Source organism: Arabidopsis lyrata, assembly GCF_000004255.2.
Source record: "Arabidopsis lyrata subsp. lyrata unplaced genomic scaffold ARALYscaffold_4, whole genome shotgun sequence".
NCBI lineage: Eukaryota > Viridiplantae > Streptophyta > Magnoliopsida > Brassicales > Brassicaceae > Arabidopsis > Arabidopsis lyrata.
Window position 1 is genome coordinate 15,342,717 of NW_003302552.1, and position 27,932 is coordinate 15,370,648.

The 27,932-nt window shown below is 36.5% G+C and overlaps 6 protein-coding genes, 1 long non-coding RNA gene and 1 pseudogene across 8 annotated transcripts; 5 read left to right on the forward strand and 3 right to left on the reverse strand.

Annotated features, from left to right (window-relative positions):
• The first annotated feature begins 229 nt into the window (after positions 1–229).
• On the forward strand, positions 230–3,684 carry LOC9315456 (ent-kaurenoic acid oxidase 2). 2 transcript variants are annotated; one of them, XM_021027498.1, is made up of 9 exons: positions 230–421; positions 1,228–1,549; positions 1,693–2,170; positions 2,249–2,512; positions 2,587–2,673; positions 2,772–2,850; positions 2,935–3,041; positions 3,161–3,282; positions 3,366–3,684. In XM_021027498.1, the coding sequence occupies exons 2-9, from the start codon at positions 1,314–1,316 to the stop codon at positions 3,460–3,462; spliced, it is 1,470 nt and encodes a 489-aa protein (XP_020883157.1). In that variant the 5' UTR covers positions 230–421; positions 1,228–1,313; the 3' UTR covers positions 3,463–3,684. The 2 variants fall into 2 exon arrangements, with proteins under 2 accessions (XP_020883157.1, XP_020883156.1); XM_021027497.1 differs by lacking the exon at positions 230–421 and adding an exon at positions 753–855.
• Positions 3,685–3,897: 213 nt separating this feature from the next.
• On the forward strand, positions 3,898–7,156 carry LOC9315457 (uncharacterized TPR repeat-containing protein At2g32450). Its single transcript, XM_021027496.1, has one exon. It carries the CDS (start codon positions 4,560–4,562, stop codon positions 6,960–6,962), a length of 2,403 nt encoding a protein of 800 aa, XP_020883155.1. The 5' UTR covers positions 3,898–4,559; the 3' UTR covers positions 6,963–7,156.
• Positions 7,157–8,482: 1,326 nt separating this feature from the next.
• On the reverse strand, positions 8,483–10,713 carry LOC9315458 (transcription factor MYB101). The gene is made up of 3 exons (XM_021030181.1): positions 10,309–10,713; positions 9,178–10,030; positions 8,483–8,963 (listed from the first exon to the last, which is right to left on the reverse strand). The coding sequence occupies exons 1-3, from the start codon at positions 10,609–10,611 to the stop codon at positions 8,647–8,649; spliced, it is 1,473 nt and encodes a 490-aa protein (XP_020885840.1). The 5' UTR covers positions 10,612–10,713; the 3' UTR covers positions 8,483–8,646.
• Positions 10,714–13,816: 3,103 nt separating this feature from the next.
• On the reverse strand, positions 13,817–15,525 carry LOC9315459 (membrane metalloprotease ARASP, chloroplastic). The gene has a single exon (XM_021028699.1). It carries the CDS (start codon positions 15,424–15,426, stop codon positions 14,092–14,094), a length of 1,335 nt encoding a protein of 444 aa, XP_020884358.1. The 5' UTR covers positions 15,427–15,525; the 3' UTR covers positions 13,817–14,091.
• A 4,325-nt stretch (positions 15,526–19,850) lies between these two features.
• LOC110229233 lies at positions 19,851–21,135 on the forward strand. Its single transcript, XR_002332729.1, has 3 exons — positions 19,851–19,968; positions 20,152–20,243; positions 20,837–21,135. It is a non-coding gene; the product is annotated as an uncharacterized LOC110229233 (long non-coding RNA).
• A 649-nt stretch (positions 21,136–21,784) lies between these two features.
• Positions 21,785–22,401, forward strand: LOC9317296 (annotated as a pseudogene).
• A 36-nt stretch (positions 22,402–22,437) lies between these two features.
• Positions 22,438–24,553, reverse strand: LOC9315460. Its single transcript, XM_002881183.2, has 9 exons — positions 24,376–24,553; positions 24,036–24,150; positions 23,742–23,869; positions 23,524–23,663; positions 23,328–23,396; positions 23,065–23,203; positions 22,900–22,962; positions 22,774–22,817; positions 22,438–22,660 (listed from the first exon to the last, which is right to left on the reverse strand). Exons 1-9 carry the CDS (start codon positions 24,419–24,421, stop codon positions 22,574–22,576), a joined length of 831 nt encoding a protein of 276 aa, XP_002881229.1. The 5' UTR covers positions 24,422–24,553; the 3' UTR covers positions 22,438–22,573.
• A 307-nt stretch (positions 24,554–24,860) lies between these two features.
• On the forward strand, positions 24,861–26,528 carry LOC9317297 (serine/arginine repetitive matrix protein 1). The gene is made up of 2 exons (XM_002879347.2): positions 24,861–24,999; positions 25,522–26,528. Exons 1-2 carry the CDS (start codon positions 24,861–24,863, stop codon positions 26,526–26,528), a joined length of 1,146 nt encoding a protein of 381 aa, XP_002879393.2.
• The last annotated feature ends 1,404 nt before the right edge of the window (positions 26,529–27,932 follow it).

Consider the following 27,932-nt stretch of genomic DNA (forward strand, 5'->3'; position numbering starts at 1 on the left):
CAGCAAACGCGCTTGCTTCTTTCTGATTTTGGCTGTTTTTTTTGGGGGGAGTGAAGTAGCTTGTGTGTTTTATTTAGATCAATGCAAAACTTTTTGTGATTTTGATTAGGGATCAATCATGAATAAGTAACGAATGTTTAAATATATTGTTGAAGTAACGAATGTTTTAAATATCTTGTTACAAAGAAATAAATAAGAGGAGGTAAAAATAGAACATGTGTTTATCAAAGTAATGCTCTTTATTATTTTACTCTGTGACACACAATCTCTGGTTCGATGGTGCTACGGAGATGGCGGAGAAGGCAAATCCGGCAAGTTCTGACACCGGTTTAACCGGAGGGACCGAAATGTTGCATCTTTTTTCTGCTCCGTTGCTATGGGGGAGACGAAGCAGGGTCTCATTTCTTGCTCGCTCAAAAAGGTTCGGACTTTCTCTCAAATGTCTTGTGGGTTTTGTTCAGAGGAAGACAAAATTGACGGATTTTATTAGGTGACAAAAAAAAAAAAAAAAGAGTAACGCTTGAAGAGCAAAATTGAACCAAACAGGAATAAAGTCTTTGTGTCTTTTAATGATTCACGAGAAATTTGATAGGAGGTCCTATGTCTTTGTTCCAATTTGGATTCTTCTGTTAAATTGTTTTCTTGTGATTCTGTATTGGGAATGTGTGCTCTTTTGGTTTCTTCACCTCCATTTACGGTCTTTGTATTCTTCTGAAACGTTTATTATTTAGAGTCTCACTTCTCTTACTTTTGAGTTTTCCTCTTAAATCACCTCTTTTGTCTCCTCTTTTTACTTTAGTTTTCTTTGCAAAAGTTTGGTTTTGGTTTGGATCCAACGGTACTGCAATTTCCGTGGTATGTTGTTCAATTTAGAAGTTTCTTATGTGATTGTTGTGATCTATACATGTTATAAAGAGTATGGTTTTGTTAAAGAACCTCTTTTCTCAAAGAAGTAAAGGCTTAGGGAAGAGCTATAGAGAGCTAAAATGGAAAAGAAAGTATGGTCACTTAGCACTACATGTGAACAGCTATCCAACAAATAGATAGAAAACAAGCGGTCGGGTTCTTTTAGTTTAAAGTCTAGATAAGTATCATTCCCTTGATAGACTCAACAACACTGTTCCACACTTCCACTATTCTAATTAAAGTCTTTGTCCGTTTACTCCTTTGTGTTTAAGTAAACTCCTTTTATAGAGATATTTCTCACCATTTTTTATCTATCTGCAGGGTATGATATAACATCTAGAGGATACAAGAGGTGGTCAGTTGAAAAAGATTGAAATTTTGATTGGGGAGTGTTTACGACTGAAGCTATGACGGAACCGGGTTTGATTCTCATGTGGTTCCCTTTGATGGTTTTGGGATTGTTTGTTTTGAAATGGGTGTTGAAGAGTGTGAATGTTTGGATTTATGAGTCCAAACTTGGTGAGAAAAAACACTATCTACCACCAGGTGATTTGGGATGGCCAATCATAGGCAACATGTGGTCCTTTCTTAGAGCTTTCAAAACATCTGATCCTGAATCCTTCATCCAATCCTACATCACAAGGTGCTCTCTCTTCTCAAACTATTTCACAAAGTGCTCAGTTTCCACTACTTTTTGCTTTACTTGAGATTTTGTTTTTGCTCTCTTGCTTCTCCATATCATGAATTGAAAACTTAGACACACTCTCCGTTTCCTCAATGATGCAGGTATGGGCGTACCGGTATTTATAAAGCACACATGTTTGGGTACCCATGTGTACTAGTAACAACACCAGAGACTTGTCGCCGAGTTCTAACAGATGATGATGCCTTTCACATAGGTTGGCCAAAATCTACCATGAAACTCATTGGCAGGAAGTCCTTTGTCGGTATCTCCTTTGAAGAACACAAGCGGCTCAGGCGTTTGACTTCTGCTCCTGTCAATGGCCCTGAAGCTCTCTCTGTCTACATACAATTCATTGAAGAAACTGTTATTACTGATCTAGAAAAATGGTCCAAAATGGGAGAAATCGAGTTCTTATCTCATTTGCGTAAGCTTACGTTTAAGGTCATTATGTACATATTTCTCAGCAGTGAGAGTGAGCATGTCATGGATGCACTGGAACGGGAATATACCAACCTTAACTACGGAGTTCGAGCAATGGGTATTAATCTTCCTGGATTTGCTTATCATAGAGCTTTGAAGGTAAAACATTCAACAACCTTTGATTCCACTTGTGCATATCTGTTGGGATTTGAAGAGTAGTATTTTCCACTTATACAGGCAAGGAAAAAACTTGTAGCTGCCTTTCAGTCCATAGTGACTAACCGAAGAAATCAAAGGAAGCAGAATATTTCATCCAATAGAAAAGACATGCTGGATAATCTAATAGATGTTAAAGATGAAAACGGAAGAGTTTTAGATGACGAGGAAATTATTGATCTTTTGTTGATGTATCTTAATGCGGGTCATGAATCTTCTGGACACCTCACTATGTGGGCTACCATTTTGATGCAAGAACACCCTGAAATTCTACAAAAGGCAAAGGTAACTAGAAAATAGTTCTATATTTTTATTTTCCATTTCAGTGTACAGTCTTTGTGATATTCGTTGTACCATAGGAAGAGCAAGAGAGGATCGTAAAAAACAGAGCGCTGGGACAGAAGTTGACGCTAAAAGAGACACGTGAAATGGAGTATCTTTCTCAGGTCAAGTTTCTGCCTCATTGCAACGTAATGTTTTGTGTTTATAAACATTGTTTGAGTTGTTACACAGTCTTTAACTGATGAAAAGAGTCTTTTACCAGGTTATTGATGAGACACTTCGAGTAATAACATTCTCTCTTACAGCCTTCCGGGAAGCAAAGAGTGATGTCCAAATAGATGGTCAGTATACTTTTTACCTAATATGGAACACAGTAAATCATCTTGAAACTTCCATTATACTCATTTCTCATGTTTTGTTTTCAGGCTATATCATTCCAAAAGGCTGGAAAGTTCTGACTTGGTTTAGGAACGTCCATTTGGACCCTGAGATCTACCCGGATCCAAAGAAATTTGATCCTTCAAGATGGGAAGTATGTAGAGATAACAGACTTATCGCATTCTACAATGAAACTGTCTTTGTAACTGTATTTGGTGCTGCAGTCTCTTTATATGTCAAAAGTACCTGAACATTGTCTGGTTCATTCTACAGGGATACACACCAAAAGCCGGCACATTCCTTCCTTTTGGATTAGGAAGCCATCTTTGCCCTGGAAACGATCTTGCAAAGCTCGAGATTTCCATTTTTCTTCATCATTTCCTCCTCAGATACCGGTAACTTCCCCTCTTTCTTCTAGTTCCCATTCTGCATATAGCTGCAGAATCATAATGTTTTGTTTGCAATGGCGAAATCACAGGGTAGAAAGGAGCAATCCAGGGTGTCCGGTGATGTTCTTGCCTCACAATCGACCCAAAGATAATTGCTTAGCAAGAATCACCAAAACGACGCCGTAATCATCATCTTCAAACTAGTAGACCCCTTTACCAAATATATAAGCTTCTTTTCAGGTTTCCATTGTCTCCTCTTCTCTTAGAACTCGATCCAAACCGGTCCGGTTTGTGAATTTGGTTTACTAGCAAATATATGTCACCATAGTTTGAAGGATTTTTCAAAGTAATGTTCAAACTTTCTTCTGGTTTAGTTTCAAATTTGGTTATACTCTCTCTGTTTCATAATAAGTGTCGTTTAAGGTTTTTACACACATATTAAGAAAACAATTAAATTTTCTGTTTTACCCATTATCTATATATTTTATTGTTTTTTCATTGGTCAATACATTAAATTAGTAGGGACAAAACTGGAAATTTTACCAAACATCTGCATTGAAAACACAAAATGACACTTATTTTGAAACAAAATTAAAAGGCTAAAACGATACTTAATATGAAACGGAGGGAGTAACATATAAGCACATAAAAAGCAAAATCGAATTTCCTGAAATAAATTCTAGTTTGATTACCACATAAAGGTTAGTGTAGATTGATGAAACTAACATCAAGGTTTGTTCTTTATTTCGCATTTATTAGCCAAATAATGCATCATTTTATCTCTTCTATATCACATTTCTAATACAAGTGGAGAATTGACTTCTTCAATAAATATTCAATTTATTGGTATTGACTATTGAACTAGTACTATTAATATAGTTGTACTTAGTTTTCTCGAATTAAAAAAAAAATTAGAAGACAAATATTTTGTAAGAATAATTAAAGATGAGAGTAAAGCCCACAACAGCAGAGTACAACAACAACAACACCGTTATCTCCTGTCCACTATCCGAGTTTTTTTTAGACAACAAATAGACAGCTCGGACTCTTGTACCACATTTGATTTCTTCTTCATTTTCTTAAATTTAGCAACTTTTTCACAACACATATCAGATTCAGAGGATTAAGTAGAGATTCTCACAACAAAGCTTCAAAAATGATCTTTAATTAGTGTTTTTGCTACATTGGATTCTCACTTTTTTTGCTTTTATCCATTATAAGCCCTGATTTTGTGGGGAGGGAAAGAAAAAAGTTTGGATTTTTATTTTTCCGGTGAGGAAAATATGACGACCAGAGGAAGCAGATCGGAGAAAGTCAAGAGAATTTTCCAGCAATTCGATGGAAACCGTGACGGCGGTTTAAGCAGAGAAGAGATGTCAGCTCTCGTCGTAGCTGTGAACCCTAGAGTTAAATTCAGCGACGAACAAATCAGCGCAATTCTCGACGAAGTGTTTCGTACCTACGCTGAATTCATCGACGGAGATAAAGGTTTGACCTTTGACGGTCTTCTCCGAACTTACGACGACGGTGCTGGAGATGTTGATCGTGATTTCGACGCTTTAGGGATTGAGTTTAACGCTGACGAGTCAAAGGGTGGCTCGGAAGCTTCGTCGTCTTCGATTACTGATGAGAGAGCTGTTGAGGCGCAGAAGCAGCAGAGAACGGCGGCTTGGGCGGTTTCGCCGAATCATGGTATTGTTTTTGATGAGACGTGGAAGCTTGTTGATGATTTGGAGATTTTGGTTAAGAGGTTGAAGTCTAAGCAGGAGAAAGATGGGAAATTGAAAGTGGATAATAATAATAATGTGGATGCGTTTTCTGATGCTGGATGGTCTAGAGAGTTGGGACCGTCTTCGGATATTTCGGATAAAAGAATCTATTGGGAAGAATCGACTCACGATTACGCGGTGTTTGTGAAGGAATTAGGTGTGTTGAGAAGTAAAGCTGATGGTGCTAGATCAAGAGAAGAAGCTTTTGATGGACATATGGCGATTGGTAGGGTTTTGTATGAGCATCAGTTGTTTAAAGAAGCTCTTGTTAGTTTTAAGAGAGCTTGCGAGTTGCAACCGACGGATGTGAGACCTCATTTCAAAGCTGGGAATTGTCTTTATGTATTGGGGAAGTATAAAGAGTCCAAAGACGAGTTTTTGTTGGCGTTGGAAGCTGCGGAGTCCGGCGGGAATCAATGGGCTTACTTGCTTCCTCAGATTTATGTCAATCTCGGTATCTCTCTTGAAGGCGAAGGTATGGTTTTGAGTGCTTGTGAGTATTATAGAGAGGCTGCGATTCTTTGTCCAACGCATTATAGAGCCTTGAAGCTTCTAGGTAGTGCTCTGTTCGGTGTAGGAGAGTATAGAGCTGCTGTGAAGGCTTTAGAGGAAGCTATATATTTGAAACCGGATTATGCTGATGCGCATTGTGATTTGGCTTCGTCGCTTCATGCCATGGGTGAGGATGAGAGGGCTATTGAGGTTTTCCAGAGAGCTATAGATTTGAAACCTGGCCATGTCGATGCTCTTTATAATCTCGGTGGCCTTTACATGGATTTGGGTAGGTTTCAAAGAGCTTCAGAGATGTACACTAGAGTTTTAGCGGTGTGGCCTAACCATTGGCGTGCACAACTCAACAAGGCTGTGTCCTTGTTGGGCGCTGGAGAGACCGAAGAAGCTAAGCGGGCTTTAAAGGAGGCCCTGAAAATGACAAACCGAGTTGAGTTGCACGATGCAGTATCTCATCTGAAACAGTTACAGAAGAAAAAGGTCAAAAAAGGAAATAGTGCGAATGAAGAAGGTCCGTTTATTGTTGTGGAACCTTCCAAATTCAAGACGGTAGGCGAGAAGACTACTTTAAGGCCAGATTTAGCCATTGCTCTTCAAATTAGAGCCTTCCAGAGAGTTACAAGGCTGTGGAAATGCGATGTTGAAGCATTAAGAAGAGAGATGAGAGACAACAATGTTCCTGTATCCTATTCCGGCAATGGAGTGCCCACAAAATCTATAAGGAGACCAAACTTAGAAGAGATTCTCCGGCGTCTGCTTAATGTCCTGAAACCTGAAACTTTCCAAGGAGCGATTAAGGCCATAAACGAGAAAATCCTCTCGGTGCTCGATGATTCAGGGTCGGGAAGAGTTGATTTGGGAATGTTTTATGCGGTGATTGCTCCTTTATGTGGTGGCCATCCAGACAAAAGGAAAAGAGTTGCATTTGATGCGCTTCTTTGGAAACCAGAAAACGAAGGAAGCTCTCAGATTACAAAAATGGAAGCCGTCAACTACATCAAACTCTTGAGAGCTATCTACATACCGTCACAAGGAATGAGCGAAATGTTAGAAGTTCATGGAGAAACTGATGATACTTCGACGGTAACATTCAACCAGTTTCTAGAGATGTACGATGATTCAGAGTGGGGATTTGGTATCATGTCGACTGTTTTTAAACTCGAAACAAGAGATAGGAATCGACACGGGAACCACGTTTGTTCGGTTTGTCGATATCCGATTATCGGGTCTCGGTTTAAGGAAGTGAAAACAGGGTTTAGCCTCTGTAACCAATGTTACAGCGAAGGGAAAATTCCTTCAACGTTTAAACAGCAGGAGGAATATAAATTCAGAGAGTATGGAAGTGAAGTGGAAGCCATGAAAGCTAAGTGTGTTTGTTTTTCAATGCAGTCTCATAAAAAACAATAGCCACTTGAAAAATATCCATAAGCTTCTTCCTTTTTTGTGTGGTATTTTTTTTTCCACAGTTATTGTTTCTTAAATCTTATTCTCTAGTCTTTTTAAGTTGTGTGTATAGTTTTGATGAAGTGTGTGTTGGTGAACAAGTATGAATGTATGATTTCTTGTTGTACTCTAAAATTGTTTTTTTTTTTTCCAAAATATTTACTAATTTTTCTACTCAATTTTCAGATTGATATGGTTTTGTCAATGGTCGTGAATGGAATACTGCAGGCATTTTCTAGAATGGAATTTCTGACATTTTCAGACTTGGCCAGTTTCTGACATTCTAAAAATTGTCCGATTCAGACAAGTCCAAAATCTAGAATGTTCATAGCATCTCTGGTCGTTGCATATTGATGCTAATTTTGGAATGAGTGCGTTTTTTTAGCTTTTTATCTTCTTTTTTTTTTTTTTGTCTAAATTAGCTTTTTATCTTTTAGTACTACTTTTTTACTCGCGTAGTGCTATTTGACTCGTTAATATATAAATGAAAGGAAAACTATATTTTGAGGATCGGATCACTTTTTATTTCCTTAGCTTTTGGGGTCTCTGCAGGAGTGAGTGACATCAATATATTGGAGCTAAAGTAAAGTGAAAATGTAGAAATAAAAAGACTTCTGATCCAAGAACTGCAGTATGATGTCAGAACTCAGATAAGGTGCAAGTACAGAAGAAAAAAATATGTATGGACCTACTTGCATAATTATTATCTTCATTTTTTTCTTCCGGGGTGCCGAATTTAAGGAAATCATTTCTTGGAATAGTGTGAAATAATATGCAAATGACATAAGCCAATGGCAGTGGATGCAACTAGTCGTCTCACTGCCCAATCACATTCTCCTCCCCTATTTTCTACTTCTAGCTAGCTCTTCCTTGTTTCTTACGTTTGTTATAATAATTCTCCTAAATAAAAATCAAATTACACGTCTATGAGTTTGTGGTCTAGTGGCGAATCTAGATTCCATCTACAAGATCGTATGATTTAGGTCTTTTAGCTCAACTGCTTGGGGAAGGGACTAATTTCTCCGTTTTGGTCCCCGACCGGAGATCCACGGGCTTCGGCCCCAAACGTGGTAGATCTCTAAAAGAGAAAAAGAAAAATTACATATATAGGCTAATCAAATGCTGTTAAATGTTCTCGTTTACTCTAGACTATAGTTTGAGATCTCAAATTGTAGTTTTTTGGTGGTACACTAGTACTTGAACTCTAAAATTCTGTGTAGGAGGATTTGATAAATCGAAACAACAATCAAATGCAAAATTAGAATTTGTCCGAAAATGAATAAATAAAAGAAACTATCAGTCGAATAAATATGTTGTAAACTTTCACATCTATGTTCCACATGCGAAAGTTATGATAAATTTTCATGTTATGCATGTATTTTCGAGGTAATTATATAAATGCAATTCTTTTTTCTTGTGAACACTCTTGGTTAGCCATAAGTTCGATTTGTACGATGATTGAACCCAAAAGAAAAGTATCCTCATCTCTTTTAATTTCTCTTTTGTTCCTTGAAAACATGTTAACATAAAAGTTCATAGCACAGCCCAAGTTGAAGAAGATTTTACACAACAAAGACAAATTGAGCTCACAATTAGCTTTCTCTTTTCCAAATCAAAGAAATGATTTTACTCATGAGGAGGTTCCAAACTAACAGATGCTAGGCATGTTGCTCCAATAGCATGACCCCAACGAGGCCATAGGATCTACACTGGACGAAGGTGGCACCGTGGGTGGTTCCACCCTCCCGTTACCTTGATGGTTTCCCATTAGAATTGATCCGCTCGGTGGAGCAAGATATGAGGCTTCGTTTTGGATTTCCGTCACCCGGTACCAATCAGGCAACGGTGTTGTGGCTGAAGGGAAGTTGTTGAGAAGGCTCATCAATAAGTCATCATCATCATCCACCGTTGTTTTCACCATTAATGTTGGCTCATTGTACTTGTTGTGAATATTAGGGTTTGTTCCTGTTTCATTGAACTCAAGTTATGTAAAATAAAATGAAAGAGTTACTTAGGCCTAAGATCCAGTAGATATCTTCGATATTACCAAAGATCCATACTAGATTTGATTTTTACTTTGATCACTGATTTTGTAAATTTCAAAACTATGCAATATAAATAAAACGGTTATACCAAAAAAATTTATAAATTAAAATGATGGAAAATCTTATGTGCTTACCCAATGATGAATGATGAGAAGAGTTTAGATGATCTATTAACCGATTCTCAAAGTCCATCTTCACCCTCTTATCTTGAACCTCACATAGATCACTCGAGGAAACCCTAACGTCCTTGAAGACTCCGCCTCGAGACAAGGCTTGAGACTCCTCCAAGAGAGCATCAAGTAGTCCACTGTTGCCAGCTGGTGGCTCAAGATGGACACCATTGTCGAGAATAGGATTAGAACTGAACGAATGGGTCGGTGTTTGGTTTGAAGGAAGCTCTAGGACGGAATTTTCTAGTCCTAAAGGGAAAGAACTCGGTCTTATCTCAAGATCTCCCATAAGCAATGAACTATAACTCATAGCATCAATGTCTTTCTTATTTGTATTGTTTGTGTCCGAATTCTCGGAGATGAACTCAAGGATGTGGTTGGGATCGTTGGACGAGGATGATGAGGACAAAGGAACAGAGAAACCAAACTGGTTATTGTCATTCTCAAGGCTATTGTTGTAAAGAGAGAACATTTGAAAATCCATCGAAGAATCGGGGATCGGGTTTAGGCCGGGATTAGTAGTGACTAAAGGATCATCAGGACGCAGCCTTTTTGAAGGTTGAGAAGATGAAGAAGAGAATGAAGACGAAGATGATGAAGTATTAGAAGAATTAGTGTATTGAATCATATTTTGGTGGTTATGATCAAGATCTTGGTTTTGGAACTGGAAGGAAGTTAAATCAAACTCAAACTCATCATCATTATCAATTCCTTGATGTTGAATCTCATGAGGGTATAAAGGCAAACCAGCTCTTTGTCTTCTCTTCATCCTCGTGTTCCAATAGTTCTTGATCTCGTTGTCTGTTCTTCCAGGTAACTATATATACATCAAAAACAAAAACAAAACGTTTATAAGCATCAAACAAAAAAAATAGAGAAGCAAGATTAATCATGCTAAGAGAAAGAAAGATTCAAAGTTTAAAACACATTAAATCATGCAAATTGTGTGTTTAATTAGGAAAACAAAATTGCATATAAAAAAATTATAGCTCTTTAGTTTCTTGAATTGAAGAAACAAATAAGGAGATTAGTAACTAAAACAAAATTAATGAATAAATGAAAGAAAGAAAAAAAGATTTATGAGAAAATTTTAACCTGAGAAGCCATACGAGCCCATTTGTTTCCAAGCTTAGCGTGAAGCTCGATGATGATCTTTTCTTCATCAGGAGTAAAAGATCCTTTCTTTAGATTTGGCCGGAGATGATTCGCCCACCGTAACCGGCAACTTTTGCCACACCGGAGCAAACCTGAGTTCTTTTGCACGGCGTTCCAATTACCTTCGCCGTGTTTCCTCACGTACTCCGTCAAGATCGCATCCTCCGTCGTTGTCCACGGCCCTTTCTTCAACCCTCTCCCCTCCATCGTCGTTGTCGCCGTCGTCTCTCCACCACCATCCATCCTTTTCAACACGGCGACCCTCCGATCAAGGAGAGGAAGAAAAAGATTTTTCTCTCTGTTACTTGATATATACGATGTTTGTATATGTATATATATTTGTATATATGAGTTTTTTGTGTGTTATGAATTTAGATATATAGAAAAAAAAAAGAAAAGGGTGAATTTTTTTTAGAGGTGTTTGGTGTATATTTGGAAGAAATATAAATTTTGTATTTAATTATTACGTAATAATTTGTTGTTATTACGTGCTTTATTTAAACTTTTAATGCCTTGTTTTGTCTTCTTCTCGTCTTTTTGGTCTTTCCTTAGAGAAAAGACAGAGAGATTTTAAGAAATTACAGAAAGAGTTGATGATATAGATAAGACCTATATTGGAGTTGATACAAATTGTGATGAGATAATTATGAGAAATTATACTTTATCATCTCTTTGTCTATTTGAATCTTCTTCTTTTCTTTTTTCATACAAAGATAGTTTTGTGTTTATAAGTCGTTGTCAATAATCCATAGTAATTAGTCAAAGCCGTTTATTTGATGTTAACAGAGAATCTAATTGAAAATGACTTGTTCCACCTACTATAATAAACTTTTATGAAACATAGACAAACACTCGAATAAGACTAAGCTAAAAATATCAAAAACTAAGCCATGCAAGTAACATCTCAAATTGAAGTTTATATTTCTTGAAAATATATGATGAAATTTTGTTTCTTTTTTTTTTAATTACGAATTGGACATAAATTAAAGAAGAAGAAAAAAGGAGAGGAGTGAGCTTCTTTCACGGCCTCATGGAATGGGGACGTTCACTTCAAAGACGCGTTTTCCTCTTATTATTTACTTGTCTTACTCCTTTTCTTTTTCCCACACGCCTTTTATGTCTTTCTTCTTGCTCTTTTTTTTTTTCTAAATATTTTAAATAAATCGAGAAATAAATAATGTAATGATTTTCTTTTTTCTATATTAAGGGTAGAGGGAAAGAAAGATAAATGAAAAGTCATTTTATGCGATATTTCATGCAAAATTACGTTGGCATGATCACTTTTCATATGGGCAACATTTTTATCATAAGAGTTTGAGTCTTATAAGCAATTACTTCTTTTTAAGAGCAAAATTGCTCCAAAGTGTCAAATTGTATTACAACACTCCTCTTCAAAGATTCCCTAATTTTTCCCATTACAGTGTTTTACTATAATTTTAAAATATTAATTAAGAGTTGAAAAAAATAAAGTAAATTTATGAAAATATATGTTTATTTTGTCGTATATACATAATGTGTATTCACGAGTTCAACGCGTTTGATATTTTTTTTTACTTTTCAAAACAAATAATTTAATGACGTTGAATACGCTTAAATTTTTCTCTATTTGAAAAAATTGAATGATAAACACATGTATTTGGTGAAAATCTTTTTAGTTTAATTTTTTGAAAACTAAAATAATTGCCTAGTTAAAAAGAAAAATCCGCCTATAAAATTTCATTAGTCTTGCCTAGAAGTATGTATTTGAAACAAGGTTTCAAATATATTAATTTTCATTTTAGGATGTGTAAAACTATACCACATGATTAGAACATATAAACCTTAAATTAAATTTTACTTGATGTTTTGTTCTTTCCTATATATCACTTGAACTACCACTAATTGAAGTTTATACTTTTCTTAGACTTGATTATAACTCATGGATTGATCTACAGCCCACCAAGTTAAACTTACATACATATAATAATTATAATTTAAACTAAAAATCTGGTTAATTATAAGTAATTTAATTATTATGCGCGTCATACAGACAAGAGACTTGAAAAAAACAATCGGACCAATATAATAATTTTTTATAGGACCATATAATAATTAATTTCCAACTTTGACCTATTTAGTGATTTTCATTTTAAAATAAAATAATATGGTTTATTGTTTATTCATTATTTTTGAACATTTTTAATGGATAGTTGTACCTTGTCATATAATTCCCTCGATTTTGCCCATCCATTGGATTCTTTCACATTAATTTAAGAAGCCTTACCTTGAATAACTTTCCATATATATCCAGCTTCATTTGACCATAATACTATATAATTAATTTCTTACTTTGATGCAACAATATATCATATCTTCATGCCACACAGCTGTGGTCCAGTAGTGGTTGAGAATTGGGGAAAATTTTGAAAGAACTAACCCAGATTCGATTTACGCTGGAAACAAAAAACACATCTGTGTCTGAGGTTGGGGCAAAGGCGATCTAGCTATCCCCTGGCATTAATCGGAAAACATTCCAAACTCGGGACAGAGAGTGTGGTGGCCCTTCGGAGAGAAGTCCACTCTGAAGCACTTCGGTGCGTTTCTACCGGAGCTGACCCGATCAGCCGATAGTGTTTATAAAATAAATAAAAAAATCTTCATTACATTTCCACTATCTTTAAAAAAAAAAAAGGCTATAGTTTTTGTAATTTTGTAGAAGACGTTGCTTGCTGATTTCAGAAGTATATGTGAATAATTAAATCCTTTTGTAAGAAAACGTCGTCCCATTATTTAGAAATCTGAAGAGAAAACTAAAATTTTGGGCCTCTAATTAGAAAGGACTTGAAAAACTGTCATATATTTGTTTAGTGGGCTTTGGTTTTCTTTTTTTCTTTTCCGGAAAACCTAAATTTGCATAACATAACTTGAGTTTTACGCAAATCCGAAATCTTAAACTTATGTTTTTAACTTCAGCCCCGTCTTGTTGGCTTGTATTTATATATATTTAGCTTAATCCTAGGTTTAGGATTAGCTGTTGATGAGATTCAAGAGGATGCTGAGAAACACGAAGGGTCGAATATGACGTGTGTGCTACCTTGTGAAGATTTACTTGGGAAGTACGTAAAGTCCAAGGAAGAGATTTATACCGGCAAGCTTATGGGGGTTTATCCATGGTTACAATCATCTAAATGTAAGCCATTTAGTGTTTGCTTTTACGATTTTAACAGATGGGGCTTAAGAAGAATAGAGCTCAAAGGAATTGACGACGATGAATTTAGACGTCGTGTTGAGATTGGAAATCATGAGGTATTGAGTTTTTCAAGTTACATTGAGAATATTAGGTTCTTTGTGAGAAGGTTACATCGTTCCTTTAGCTTTTTTTCCATTCGATTTGTTCATGACTTGGCCATTTGGTCAGCGAATGGTCATCTTATCGGTAGAGTCCCGAGTTTAAAAAACCACTGCACCGAATCACCAATCAGTTTATACTTGGTATCACATTGGGCCATTGCGTGGCCAAGCTAAAAATCCGGTAAACCCGCCACAACTGTTTCGACGGTTTTCTTTACAAACACATCTTTTATAATGGATAACAAGAGTAGAACTATTACATGAATATGTACCATAAATTCATCATCATGGGTTTGTGTTGGATAACCAAATTTGATCTAAACTCTCAACGTCTTCACACTAAAGTTTCTCTCTTCCTCCTCAAATCACGTTTTCTTTTGGCAAAAGAGAAAACTACAACATTTCTTTGATGAAATCAAGGCTAAGTGTGTCCTTAACGATGAGAAACAATCCAAGGAATATCACAAGCATGATCCCTGAAGACATTATCCCTTGTTCTACCTCTACAGGAAGCTTCTTCCCTCCTCTAACCGCTTCCAATAATATCAATGCCAAAGTTCCACCATCAAGAGCTGGTAACGGCAAGAGATTGATCACCGCAAGGTTGATATTCAGCAACGCTGCGAATTGGTAAAGCCCATCGATATTTGATCTTGCCACTTCTGCTCCCACTGCAATAATCGCCACAGGACCTGCTACTTTACTTGCAGTTTGAGAAAAGTTGAAGAACGTTTGTTTTAGACCATCCAAAACATTAGAAGATAGCCCCATAAACTCCCTTCCCACGAATCTAAACGTTTCCGGAATGTTCCTCGGTCTCACCTTAGTGATTCTAACATTTGGAGACAACTGAACACCAATCTTCCCCGTCCCATCAAAGTTCTTATCCGGTGTAACCCGAATATCGAAATCTTTATTGCCTCTCTCGACCCTAAACAACACATCACTCTTCGGGTTTCTTTTGACAATGTCAACAATCTTGGAAACAGCGTCAGGCCCGGTTTTAGACAGCTCAGTACCGTCCACAGCGATGATTACATCACCCGAAAGCAATCCATAACGAGAAGCAGCAGAAAAGGTCTTAACTTCAGGAACAAGAACACCAGGAAACGCTTCTTGTACAGGCAAACCAACAGATAACACTTGAACAAAGATTATAGCATAAGCAAAGATCACATTGGCGATAATTCCAGCTGAAACAACAATCGATCTATCTAGAGTTGGTCTGTTCTTAAGCAAATTCTCATCGTCAATAGGAATCTCACTGTCAGGATCATTATCAGGGAAACCAACAAACCCACCTAAAGGAAAAGCCCTAAGCGAATACTCAACATTGTTGTAATCAAACTTAGCTAGAATCGGACCAAACCCAATTGCGAATTTACTCACATGGATCCCTTGGAGAGAAGCCGCAAGGAAATGACCTGATTCGTGAACGACGATGATCGTAGTGAGGACAGCAATAGCTTCAAGAACAGATTCAAAGCTTCCCAAATCTATCCCAGAGATTGCTCTTGCTCTAAAATCAAACCTTTCTCCATTTGGGTACCTCTTGTTTCCGAACAAGACTCTGTTTTTGAGACTCTGGTTCGATAAAGGAGTGAACTTGGGAAAAAGATGAGATTTTGAGAGATGGGTTTTGGATCGGCGAGGGAAATAAGAGATGGGGTTGTTGAAGAAGTGAGGGTTTCGATGAGAGATTGGAGAAGAAGAAATGTTTAATAGCATTGTTTCGTGGAAGCGGAGGTTTTGGAGTACTACGGTGAAGTGGTACGATTGGAGCCATTGATGATAGAGCACAAGAGATAATAATAATGAGTAAACAGAGTCGTGATTTGGCTTCTTTTGGGTGTATGTGGATGTGATTCAATTCAACACAACACTAATCTCTCACCGAGTTTCTTCAAATAATTGTATATGGGCCTTGTTACATACAATATTATCAGCATCGATTTAGGGCCCAAATATATTTGGGTAGAACGTTTTCTGTTACAGTGTTCGAAAGATGAAATGGAAGATTCGAAGACACTGAGAAGTGAGAACGAGTGACGAGTGATCAAAATGTTTAGAAATTATGAATACTCAATATAATTTATGTTATCAGCTTCCAACTCATAGCCAATTGGTTAATGAGTAGAGAGGCTCAAAACCAATTGGTTTATGAGTAGAGAGGCCCATAAATTTTTTAAGAAAATTTGCAATGCCAAAAGATTTTAAGAAAAAACATAGTCAACTTTTTGTTAAAGACAGAGAATAAGAAAATATTTTCCAGAAGTTACAAAAAAGAAGTCTAAAAAATATAAATGCAATAATCTTTTCAAAGATTGGTAGTAAAAATAAACCTACACTAGATTTTAACCCGCGGTATACCGCGGGACGATTTATTTTTAAAATTAGTGATTTTTAAAATTTAATGGTTATATATTATATATTAAAATTTCCAAATTTTATCATTTTATAAAACATTTATATTTTATAGTTTACAATTGTTACTAAGTAACGGTATACCACAAAACAAATTTTGTTTTCTACAATTTTACTTTAGTCACGATCATTCGATATGCAGAATATTGGTGATGTTAAAAAGGTAATAAAATAAAGATTTAACCCGTATTGAAGTAGCAGATTAATAATGTTTTAAATTTTTTTGATTCAAACTTGTCCCGTCATATAACCCCGTCCTGCAATATAACCGTCCAGTGTAATTTTAACTCTTTATATATGTTCAAATGTTCTTAATATTATAAACTTTTTATTGAGTTTAAGTATATGAATTATAATATTTAAAACTTCTTAAAAACTCGTCTCGTTATATAACTCCGTCTAGCAATATAATCCATCTCGTGTTATTGTAACTTTTTATATATGTTCAAATGTTCATAATATTTAAATCTTTTATTGATTTTAAATATATGAATTTTAAAAAGTTTAAAATTTAACATTTCCGATAAAATTAAGTAGTTAAACTAAAAACCCGAATGAAATGATATATAATTTTAAATTTGTATGCCTATTATTCTATTAAGTTGAATTTCTTGTTCATTCGGATTTGGATTTATTTTGATCTTATTTATAATATGATTCTGAACCAATATCTAAACATTTTAGCCGATATAGGATGTTAAACACACACTTTTTCATCAATTAGGTAATATAAATATCTGTTTTACAATTTTTGAATCCCAATATATGGAAAAAAATGAGATTTTTTTTTAAAATTTTATGTATTAAATGATGATTCAAAACAGTTAAAAATGTTGAAACAAAAATGATAGGAGAGTTATATTTCTAAATCTTAACCAAATCTTCTAAATATGTATATCTATATTTTTAAATATGGAATATTCGGTTCATAATTTTGGATATGTTTTGATCCGATCCAAAAAAGATATGAATTATCCGGTGTAAGATTTATGATGAAAATTTCTTATCAGATCGGATATCAAATTTGTTGGATAACAATTTAACCCACCTGATAACAAATGTAATTCAAAAATACCCAAAAATACCAACAAATGTTTGGAAAATATATAAAAATACTTAAAATATTCAAAAAAATACTCAAAAATATCCAAAAATAAGTAAAAATTTCCGAAAAATATTCAAATGGATCCTAAACTTCATAACCAAAAGACCGGAACCAAACCAAAATTGTTTGGTTCCTAAATGGATCATAAACTGTAGAACCAAAAAAACTGAAACTGAACCAGTACCGAATGGATACCCGAACGGCCAAATTTTTTTTTAGCTACACAAAATCAAATTTTGAGCTTTGAGCTAATCTGGAAAGAGATTTTCACAAAATCAAAATCAAACCTTGGATCTACGATTTTTTGATCCAGAAATTTGAGGAGTGGAATTCATATTGATATGGGCACGGATAAGATTTTGATCCGGTCAATGAGATGGTGATGACAATGATGAGATCCGGTGAACGAGATTGTAGTGACGATGATTAAATCTCCGATGAGATCCAGTAACGATGATGACGGTGGTCTCCAGATTGATTATGGTGGCGATCACCGTCAAAAGCTTCAATTGTCTCACTTGATTTTCTTCAAGATTTGGCAATTGCAAACATGTAATTTTCAATTTGATTTAGATTTAAATATGAATTGGAAGTTTTGATTTGATAAGTGTTTATGATAGGAGCCCTTAGGTTTGCTAAATATTATCGTAGGGTTTAGTTTTCTTCTTCAAAAAGCAATAATTGTTGTGGCGGAAAAATCAAATTGTCATCGGAGAAATACGGTTGTGGTCGTAGAAGAAAAAGCAATGAGTAGATTGAACAAAGGACAAGGGTAAATTGGTAATAACATTTACTCGAGAAATGCCTAAAACATGAATGTCTGATACTCATTCCATTTCTCAAATTTTTGGGCCAAAAAATGCCCAAATCAGCAATATTCTCTATTCTTTTACTTTAATAATAATACAAAAAGGAGCCACTATTAGAAAGACAATATTGGGATGTATAATGAAATTATCTGTAAGGTAAATCAAAAATTTAATCTAATAATTTTGGTTGAAATTTAAAGAGGAAAACAAAACTAAGAGATCGACAAAAAAAAAATAAGAGAGAATCTCCGAAGAAGCCAATTGGGTTGCAAATTGTAAGGTATGGTGGGCACGTGATCAACTGTGTTTGAACTTTGAACAGATACACTATCTACTTTTTTACACGAAGCTTTGTCGGCTCAACCGCTCAAAGTGTTAACATTTACTGTTATCTTTGATTTCATTTGATTTTTTTTTTTTTGTCGTCGTCGTAGACGTTAATGCTAACATATTTTCTTGTCGAATCTCAAACTTCTAATCGAAATATCCATCTATAGATTTCTTTAACACATAAAATTTTGTAAACTAAACTTTAAACTTCAATAATGGAAATGATCTAACTCAAAAAAAAAGAGAAGGTACGAAGTAACCTTTATGTGTTGCGACTGATCGATATTAGAAACACTTATAGATTCATTTTCTCTAAATCTTGGTTTCTTTCTTTTTCTTTTAACATAAAACTTCAATGAATATGCGTGATAAGTTCGAGACTTAAAAAGTACTTTCGAAAATTATAAGAGGTCACACGAAGTTAGCTCGAATTTAATAAGATGTATGGAATTTGACCCCGAATTTTCTAGTTTTTTTAAAATATATATACGCCTGATAAAATATATGGATAACGAATGTAAATTAAAAAGTTTCTTTTCCTTTTTGAGTTTAGTTAAATGAAGAAGTTCGAAACAGGGGTGTGAGCATAAAAGTAAACACGTACTTAAGGCTCATATGTTTTATATGTGTTTATTACCAAAAACTTGCTCATTTTAATTTTAAATTAGTGATATTTCGGCGAAATCTAGATACCCGATGCTAAAAAAAATTAAAACAAAGAAAATCATTGAAGTCTTATCTGTGTTACATATTAACATTGTTTTCCTATAGCATTAATAAAATCCAATGGGTCGAATTAATTAATAAAAACAATTAGATAACTAACTAGTAACATCAAATCTAAAACAACTAGAAACATGATCAAGTATGGAAAAAGATAGGAAAGAGAAGCACTAACAAAAAGACCTAACACAAGTTGGGTGTAATGAATTAAACAACGTGCCCATTTTGTTTAATCACATTTGATTGAACTTGACTGTATTGTAGGTGGTCATCTTTCCAGAATTCCAACTCTTTAAAGTGATTCTTTTTCTATTACTTTCAATATTTAATAATATGTACGGTACTAAAAGTATAAAATCTGATTAATGAATAGACCTGGAATTATAAGCCATTCTAAAATTTAAGTGGCACAAGAAACTTCTTAACTATAAAATTTTGGATTCTCGAATGAGTTAAGCCCATTACATAAGTATTTTCATACACGTGCTTTTTCTTGTACGTTAATTATATGAAAAACACACAATTTAAAGATCCAATATAGAACAAATAAAACTATATTGAGTTAGTTTTACGCATGAAAAAGTATTTACGTTTTGTCCATGTGTATTATCAACTGTAATTTTGATGCAAATTAAACTAAGAAAAACAATCTACAATACGAGAGAAAATAAATATAGTAAAAGTATTTGCATGAATTTTGTTTATAAAAAAGAAATGAAGGAGACATATTATCGCAACTATAAATAAATCTCGACCCACTCTCTTGTTTTATCCCTCCTATAGCGCCTTTGTGGGTGCACAAAATGCAACCAGGTTCAATGAACCTGGTTGTTCTATGTTCTGTTTTTTTATTATCTCCATCATCATTCTTCATCACTCGTAAGCATGGTCATCACTATAATATATCATATATATTTATAATTATTTATTTACACACACTGACACACCTAACCAAACGAATAAACAATATTCTTTTTGCTTTCTTGAATTTGTTATTTAAACCAAAACTGTAAGTTGTTATTTACAAGCGATTTATATGATAATGAAGCTTTGAAACTGCAGACAAAATGGGCTGAGAAAGAGAGATATCAAATCTATATGCTTCAATGGCTTCACGGGTGACTCACCACTTCATCATCATCATTAAAATCATGGTATGTGAGCGCTCTCTTGATCAAATATCTGTCAAAATTTTGAATGTTGAATTTTCATATCTTAAAACTGTGATCACTAAGAGGTAAAGACGTTTGGTTGCAATTTATTGCCATTAGTTTCATAAAAACAACAGATGCAAGTTCTTGGGTAAAACTACCAAACACACATTCTTTGTTGTGTGTGTGAAAAAAAATTCGTTATGTTCTTGCTAATTAATAATTTCGAATATATATAGATGTTATTAATTCAGTACTGGCATTTAATTAAGCCTCTCTTGGCCGGTTAATGATCGTGGATATTTCTTCGAAAGTTGTATGGTTAGCACACTAGCTATAGAGTTACCAGCTAGACCGGTTAGTGTTAAGTCAGCATTCCTCACATCTAATCTAATTAAGTATGTGTTTCTTTGGCCGACTAGTCATCTCTCTAAATATATATATACATACAAATTTACAATTCTATATGCTTGATTCGGCCGGTCTAATTGGTGATTCTAATAAATTATGCATGCTCTCGATTCGTCGATATAGAAGAAAATATCTAAATTTATAGGAAAGTATGTTGGTAATGTAATTTTGTTAACTCCATGCAGGATTAAACTCAAAGAACGGCTTAAAATCGGAGTCAGACATCATCTCATCAGCACAAATAAGCTCGAGATGATTGATAGATATGAATATGCAAGAAAATTAATGAGGCATGTGTTCATGGCTTTGAAGCATGAAAACAAAAAAAGAGTTCCCCTTTCAAAAACTTCAATCTCTATTGTAAGAGAGAAAAAACAATATTTATATGTAATTGTTGTCTTGTACTTTATTTTCATTTTTCTATCTTGCATGGACAAGTTAATATTATAATTGCTTATTCGTAAGCTGGCCTTGTTGACGCATATATGGGTCTGAGTAGATGTCCTTTTTAGCAAAGAAAACAAAAAAAAAGGTGAAAATAATATTATTATGAGTTCAGCTTGAAATTAACCAATCAAAAAGACAACAGAACAATAAAACTTTAATCTGGTTGTGAAATTCATCATAACCATCGAACGAAGCTGAGAAGGAAAACGACAGTGTTTCGACATATGGGCCTAATGAAACAAAGAAGCCAAATGGCCCAGTTAACATATAAGCCCATTAATGAAGTGACGTCGTCTCAAGCACAACGGTCACCGAGACTGTCCAAACTCCAAAAGGCGGCGACAAAAAAAAAAAAAAGACTGAGAACAGAGATGAGTGACAATACCTCGTACGGAGAAGACTGAAGACACTGAACCGATTCTAAGCCCTTTGATACTCTAGACAAAACAGGATGATGATAACTGTACTTCGAATTGATTAGCAACATTTCGATTTTGTTTATAAAAAATAAAAACAGGATGGTGCTTTCGTATTATTTCTCTTCTGATCCTAGTCATTCTGTTTAGGTTTCTCTACATGCTTCCTTCCTCTGTGTATAAAATCTCAAATGCTCTGCCTTTGTAAAACCCTAAGGGGAAGAAGAAATCAATATCTAGACTTTTCTTCTTTTCAAGTATGATTTCAAAATGACTAGGATCAGAAGAAAAATAATACGAAAGCACCATTTCAACGAAGAGCACCACCGCCACGTCGATTTCTTTGGAGAACGTTTGATAGTCACGGTCACTCATACTCCCTCAGCGATACGTCGATGGATCCACAGCATCCGCTTCTTCAACCGCCTTCGCTCTTCATACCCTCTAGTTGTCGGACTTGATGTCCAATGGACACCCGGTGGTTCTGGTTCCGATCCTCCAGCCGCTGTCTCATCATCCAGTTGTCTCACTGTAACTACATCCCTGACATCCTTAGAAGTTTCTTGGAAGATCGGACAATCACTGTTGTTGGAGTCTGGAATAACCAAGAGAGATTCCATCAACGATTGGAGATATGGAGGCTTGTCGACATAAGGGACTATCTGCCTACGTGGCTCTGGAAATGTTCGTTTGAGATGATTGTGGAGGAGTGTTTGGGATACCAAGGAGTGAGGAAAGATAAGGAGATATGTAGGAGTAACTGGGGAGCTCGTAACCTTTCTGATGATCAGATTGTTCAGGCGTCACATGATGTCTATGTTTGCTGCAAGCTCGGTGTTAAGGAACGTGTCTGGAAAATGAGAGCTTGAATCTTTATTTTGTTGGCTTGTCTTGTTAGGAAAGATCTATTATCTATCATCTTAAAATAATTTAGGTCTTTTTGTCTTTAAAACTCAATGATTTAACATTTTCGGATTCATAGAGAAAATTTTAATTTGTTCATAATGCACTGCAACCAAATCTTTACGAGTAGAGTTGAAATGTTTAGTGATATATGTCTCACATGACGTCGGTACCAACAGGATCCACTGAGAAATGAAGAGCTACTGCTTTTTCTATAAACGGCTCAAATTGCGACCGCCACATCTGAAAGATAAAAGAGTCTCTCTATTCAATCTCACTTATATCATATGTGACAAAAATTTGAGTAGTAGTATTAAGTGTTAAGTTGCAAGGTTCCAGTTGATGATAGATCTTACATCTTTATACTCTCTGCCCTCGACCAAAATCTCCATGGCATCAACTGCAGCAAGTGACATAAGAAAGTGTGAGAAGAGGAGAACAGGGGAATGGAACAATGTTAAGAATTTGGAGAAAGTGATTACATGAACGGAATCGAACTACTGCTGCATGAGTGAATTCCTTACTGCTGTCGTTAAAGTTTGAACCTGGACATTGAAAATTTTAAGCAGACGATTAGATCAATTTTAGGTTGCTATATGTGGATCTTATGAATGTCTGAAATGTAGTTTCTTCAAAGGCTTAGGAACCTTGTGTGGATTGGACAATTAGTGATGGAAGAGATGAAGTTAGCTGTGCAAAAGAATCCATTGCATCTTTAGTGTTCTTGTCGGAAGCGTTCTTAGCAAAAGTGATCAGAAGAACAAACTCTTCGCCGTAGTTGTACTCCTGCCATGGGAAATAACTCAGTCTGTTTACATTATTTGACACTAGATAGTAGTATCCCATTGGCTCTAAGGCTATGGACGATTTGTGAAAGAAAAACTCAGAATATGAAATGAGTTGATCATACCTCGCCCTTTCGAAATATTGCAAGGATGTCATCTTCAACCTCTGATTCATAGTCCACATTAGTTAGCCCCTGATACATCAAAACCCGACAGAAACAAAAACGAAACATCTAAACAGAGAAGAAGAAGAAGATGATGATAATGATGATGAGAAGACAGGGCTAATGAGAGTAATGGCGTTTACATGTAAAGGCATACATGGCAGAATGGTGTAACATGTTCATTGAGAACTTTCAAGAAGAAAGTGTTCTCATAGAACTTGCCAAGGTCTTCCTTCCTCTGGAATCGCATGAAGAGAGCGTGCGTGTAATCTTCAATGTTTCTATCACCGATACAACCTGTGAGAGTAAAGTATAGAATTTGATTTTACAAACACACGCACAGATTTTTGGGATCAATAATATGAGGGCACTCACCTACAGATATAGCAACAATGCCTCTCATTTGATATTGAGTTGTGTAAAGATAATCAAGCATATCTTTTTCTACCTCCTCAGATAAACCCTCTTTGGCTTTGAGTAAACACACATGCTCCACTACTTTCCTAAGGAACATCATTGATACATAGATTATAAATTTGCAGAATTTTAAACTTTCATATGGATCCTAAACCTACATGCAAAGTTAGAAACTTTCTCAAGAACCTCAGCTTTAAACAAACACATCAACATAAGCTATCACAAAAGGAGCTAAATTTTAAAAAACTGAACCTTGTCTTGTTCGACTTGGAACTGGCAATTTGATCATCAGAAGCACAAAATGCAACTCTAGGGTTCTTTCTTCGGCATTGATGCAGAAACACACCTCCACCATTAGACCCAAATCCTGTCAAATTTTAAAAAGAATAATCTTTAGGTCACAAACTACGTTACGGCATTACTGAAACAGAGGCCAGTTTTCAAATTGATGTGTCACAGATTTGAATTCGCTTGAGGCAAATTGGATAGAACGAGACCGAGCAAAATGTAGCCGAAATCAACAAGCCCGCGAATCGATTTGGTAGAGTAAGATAGAGAATCGAAAACCCAGAATGAAAAACGCACACTTTACCTCCGGTGAGAATTGGACGAGGGAGAGCTAAAGCTTGATGGATCATTATCGAGTGTGCCGGACCAAGCTCGCATTGTTGCCTCAATATAGAGATTTAACAAGGGAATATGATTTTTGGGGTTTGTGGTAGTTAATAGTTTTGTAATAAAATCCTTTTTGCGCCACAAAATTCGTTACTCTATTTATCATCTATTGGATATTTGATTTTTTTAAAAAAGTTTTGTAACTAATTTATAGGTTTTACAAAATATTTTTACAATCTACATCCGGGATCCCCCAAGATTCTCCTCCCTCGAGCCTTGACAGTCGTTTGCTTGGTGTTAGGTCTGTTACTAGCATCGCCGGCGTCGGTTTTCCGTAGATCCGGGTCATCAGTCGTCTTCGATTTCGATTTGTTTTCTTCTCCTAAACTCAGCCTCGTCTTGGGAGTTTCTCAGATCCAGCCTCTACAGATCTCGATCTCATCACTGGCCTTATCTTCAACGATGTCGCGCCACATCTCTTACGAAGAGAAAGGAAAAGCTATTGCTTCCTCGAGTAACCTCCCCAAAGTCTCAAGAGTCCAAGCCCCCGACAGTGATAACTCGGAGCTCCTGCTCCGTCACAAGCTCACCCTTATCGGACGTCTCACAAATCCGGCGGTCCAAAAAACTTGGTCTCTGATTCCCTTCTTTACAGAGCACTGGAAAACTTCTTCCAGACCTATCGGAGCAGAGCTTGGTCACGGCCTTTTCCAGTTTCAATTCGCCAACGAGGAAGATGTTCAAATGGTTTTGAGCAGCAGACCATATCACTTTTCTGGGTATATGGTGATACTTCAGAGATGGGAACCGACTATTTCTCGGACGTTTCCCTCGAAGATCCCATTTTGGGTCCAAGTTACAGGAATACCGGTTCACCTTTGGACCGATGAGCTAATCAAAAGTATTGGTGATGATATCGGAGTGGTGGAAGAACTTGATGTCACTGCGACTGTGGCCAGAATGCGAGTTAGGGTAAATGGTCTTCAGCCACTAATCAAGACCTCCATTGTCGAATTTCGCGATGGAGAGGAGCTAGAAGCAGAGTTAGTCTATGAGAGGCTCAAGAAGTTTTGCAAACTCTGTCATTGCCTGGACCATGATGATAAGGATTTTCCTTCTGCAGTTCCAGTTTCTAGGTCTCGCATCCCACCTCCTTCTTATCGGAGAAAGGAAGACTCTCACTTTAGAAATTCAGAAGTTCTTCCTCGTCATAGTAGAAGGAATGATTACTTCCGCAGCTCCCCCAGCCGACGAGTAAGTTCTGATAGAGAGGGGCGCCAGTCCTCCCCTCCTGCTGATAGACGTAGATTGGTTCCTTCACAGTCTAGACATCCTTATCCAGCTTATCAGGAGACCAGGTCCCGTTCCTATCACCCTCCGTCACGGTCACCTGATCGTAGGGATCGAAGAGAACCCCGAAGCTCGAGAACTAGATACTTCTCTAGGTCTCCTTCAAGGAAAGAGAGAGAAAAATTAAGAATCAGTGATTCTCAGAGAGCCAGGAGTATGTCTGGTCAAAGTAAAGAGGTTGGGTCTTCCCAGCGTAGATACAGCCGTGAAGCTGAAGAGAAGTCTGGCTCTCAGGGGAGGGGTCTCACTTCTGATCTCCCGAAAGCTGCAGTTGAGACTGCTATGGGTGAGCTTCGTGAAGTGATGATTCAATATGCTAACTGTGCTGACCCATTGGAGAGTGCAGCCAGGAAAGAGCGTGTAAGGCGAGCAGAGGAGGAAGGTCAATTTGAAGAAACTGCTGAGCAAATGGTGAGAGCCAGTTTGAATACTTCTTCAACTGACTCCCCTATTTTGTCCTCTTCGGTGCTAGAGCTCAGCCCAGTCAGAATTCATGTGGCTCTGCGTGTAGGACCTTTAAATGCTCCTCCTATTCCACCTAAGCCAAAGAAGCGTACTATTGCAAAGAAGAAGGTAGGACGCCCCCCAGGAAGGCCTTTAGGACGTCCTCCAGGTCCCTCTCTTACCAAGAAAGCTTCTATCCCGAGCCCTCGGTTAGTGGCAGCTGGAAGAACAAAGAAGAGAAAGTTATTGAAGGTGCTCCCTTCCCCTCGCAGAAGGCTGATTATGGATCCTCTTTTGGAAACTCAACCTGAAGTTCTCTCAGTCCCAACACCGTAAAGTGCTCAAGGGCAGAGCTCCTCTCTTGAGCTTCTAGGTGGGCAGGATTTTCGGCCTCCTCCCAATCTCCTTCCTTAAACATTACATGCTGGAACTGTCAAGGGCTGGGTAATCCGATAACAGTTCGTCGTATCAGTGAGATCAGCAAGGATTTTTCTCTTGATATCCTTTTCTTATGGAAACAAAAAACCCAGAATCTGTGGTTCTTAAAGCTTTTGATGGTTTGAATTTTGCTCATAGTGCTTTTGTCCCTCCTCATGGGCAAGGAGGAGGTGGTTTGGCCCTTTTTTGGAAGCAAGAAGTTGAGATTGTGATTATTTCTTCTTGTGATAATTTCCTGGATACTTCAATCTCTGTTCAGGGTAAATGGTTTTTTGCAACCTTTATGTATGGATATCCAGAGCAGGGGAAAAGAAAAGCTGTTTGGGAAGTTCTTAAAGAGTTGGCAGTTACTAGGGAAGATCCTTGGTACCTTGCAGGTGATTTCAATGACTTGGTGGATAATTTAGAGAAGAAAGGTGGTCCTCCAAGGTCTGAATGGTCGTTTGTGGATTTCAGATCCTTCTTATCTGAGTGTGATCTGTATGATTTAAGGTATTCTGGGAATCCTCTGTCATGGAGAGGAGTAAGACATACACATGTTGTTACTTGTCGTCTGGATAGAGCTATTGGTAACAGTGCGTGGGCTGAGATGTTCCCTAGTGGGAGATGTCAGTACTTGAGATTTGAAGGATCAGATCATCGCCCCCTTATCTCTCATTTCAACCTGAATTCTAAGAAGAAGAAAGGTTTATTCAGGTATGATAGAAGACTTGAAGATAATGAGGAAGTGAAATGTTTGATTAAAGATACTTGGTCAGAGGAGGAGCTCAGTTCTGTGCAGCAAAGGATTATCAAGTGTAGACAGGCTCTGGTGAAGTGGAACAGAGAGAAGTTCAGAAATAGTCAGATTGCTATTGATATTCTCAGGAAAGAGTTAGAGGAAGCAATGGTCAGCCCGGTTAATGATTCTCAGCTTTTAGAGAAATTAATAGCTCTCTCAAAGCTGCTTATTCGGCGGAAGAGGCCTTTTGGAAGCAAAGGAGCAGACAGTTGTGGCTCTGCCTTAGGGACCGTAATACGGGTTACTTTCATGCAACCACTAGAGGCAGAAGAGCGATAAACAAGTTCTTTGTGTTAGAGAATGCTGCAGGGGTTGCTGTCTTTGAAGAAAATCAGATTGCTGAGGTAATCTCTGCTTACTATCAAGATTTGTTTTCCTCCCCTAGAAGTGTTTGTGAAGACCTAGAAGCTACTGTTTCGGAAGCCCTCTCTCCTTCCATTTCTGAGGCAACTAATCAGGAGCTCATCAAGATTCCTTCAGCTTTAGAAATAAGGAATGTGTCTTCCATCCACCCAGGAAAA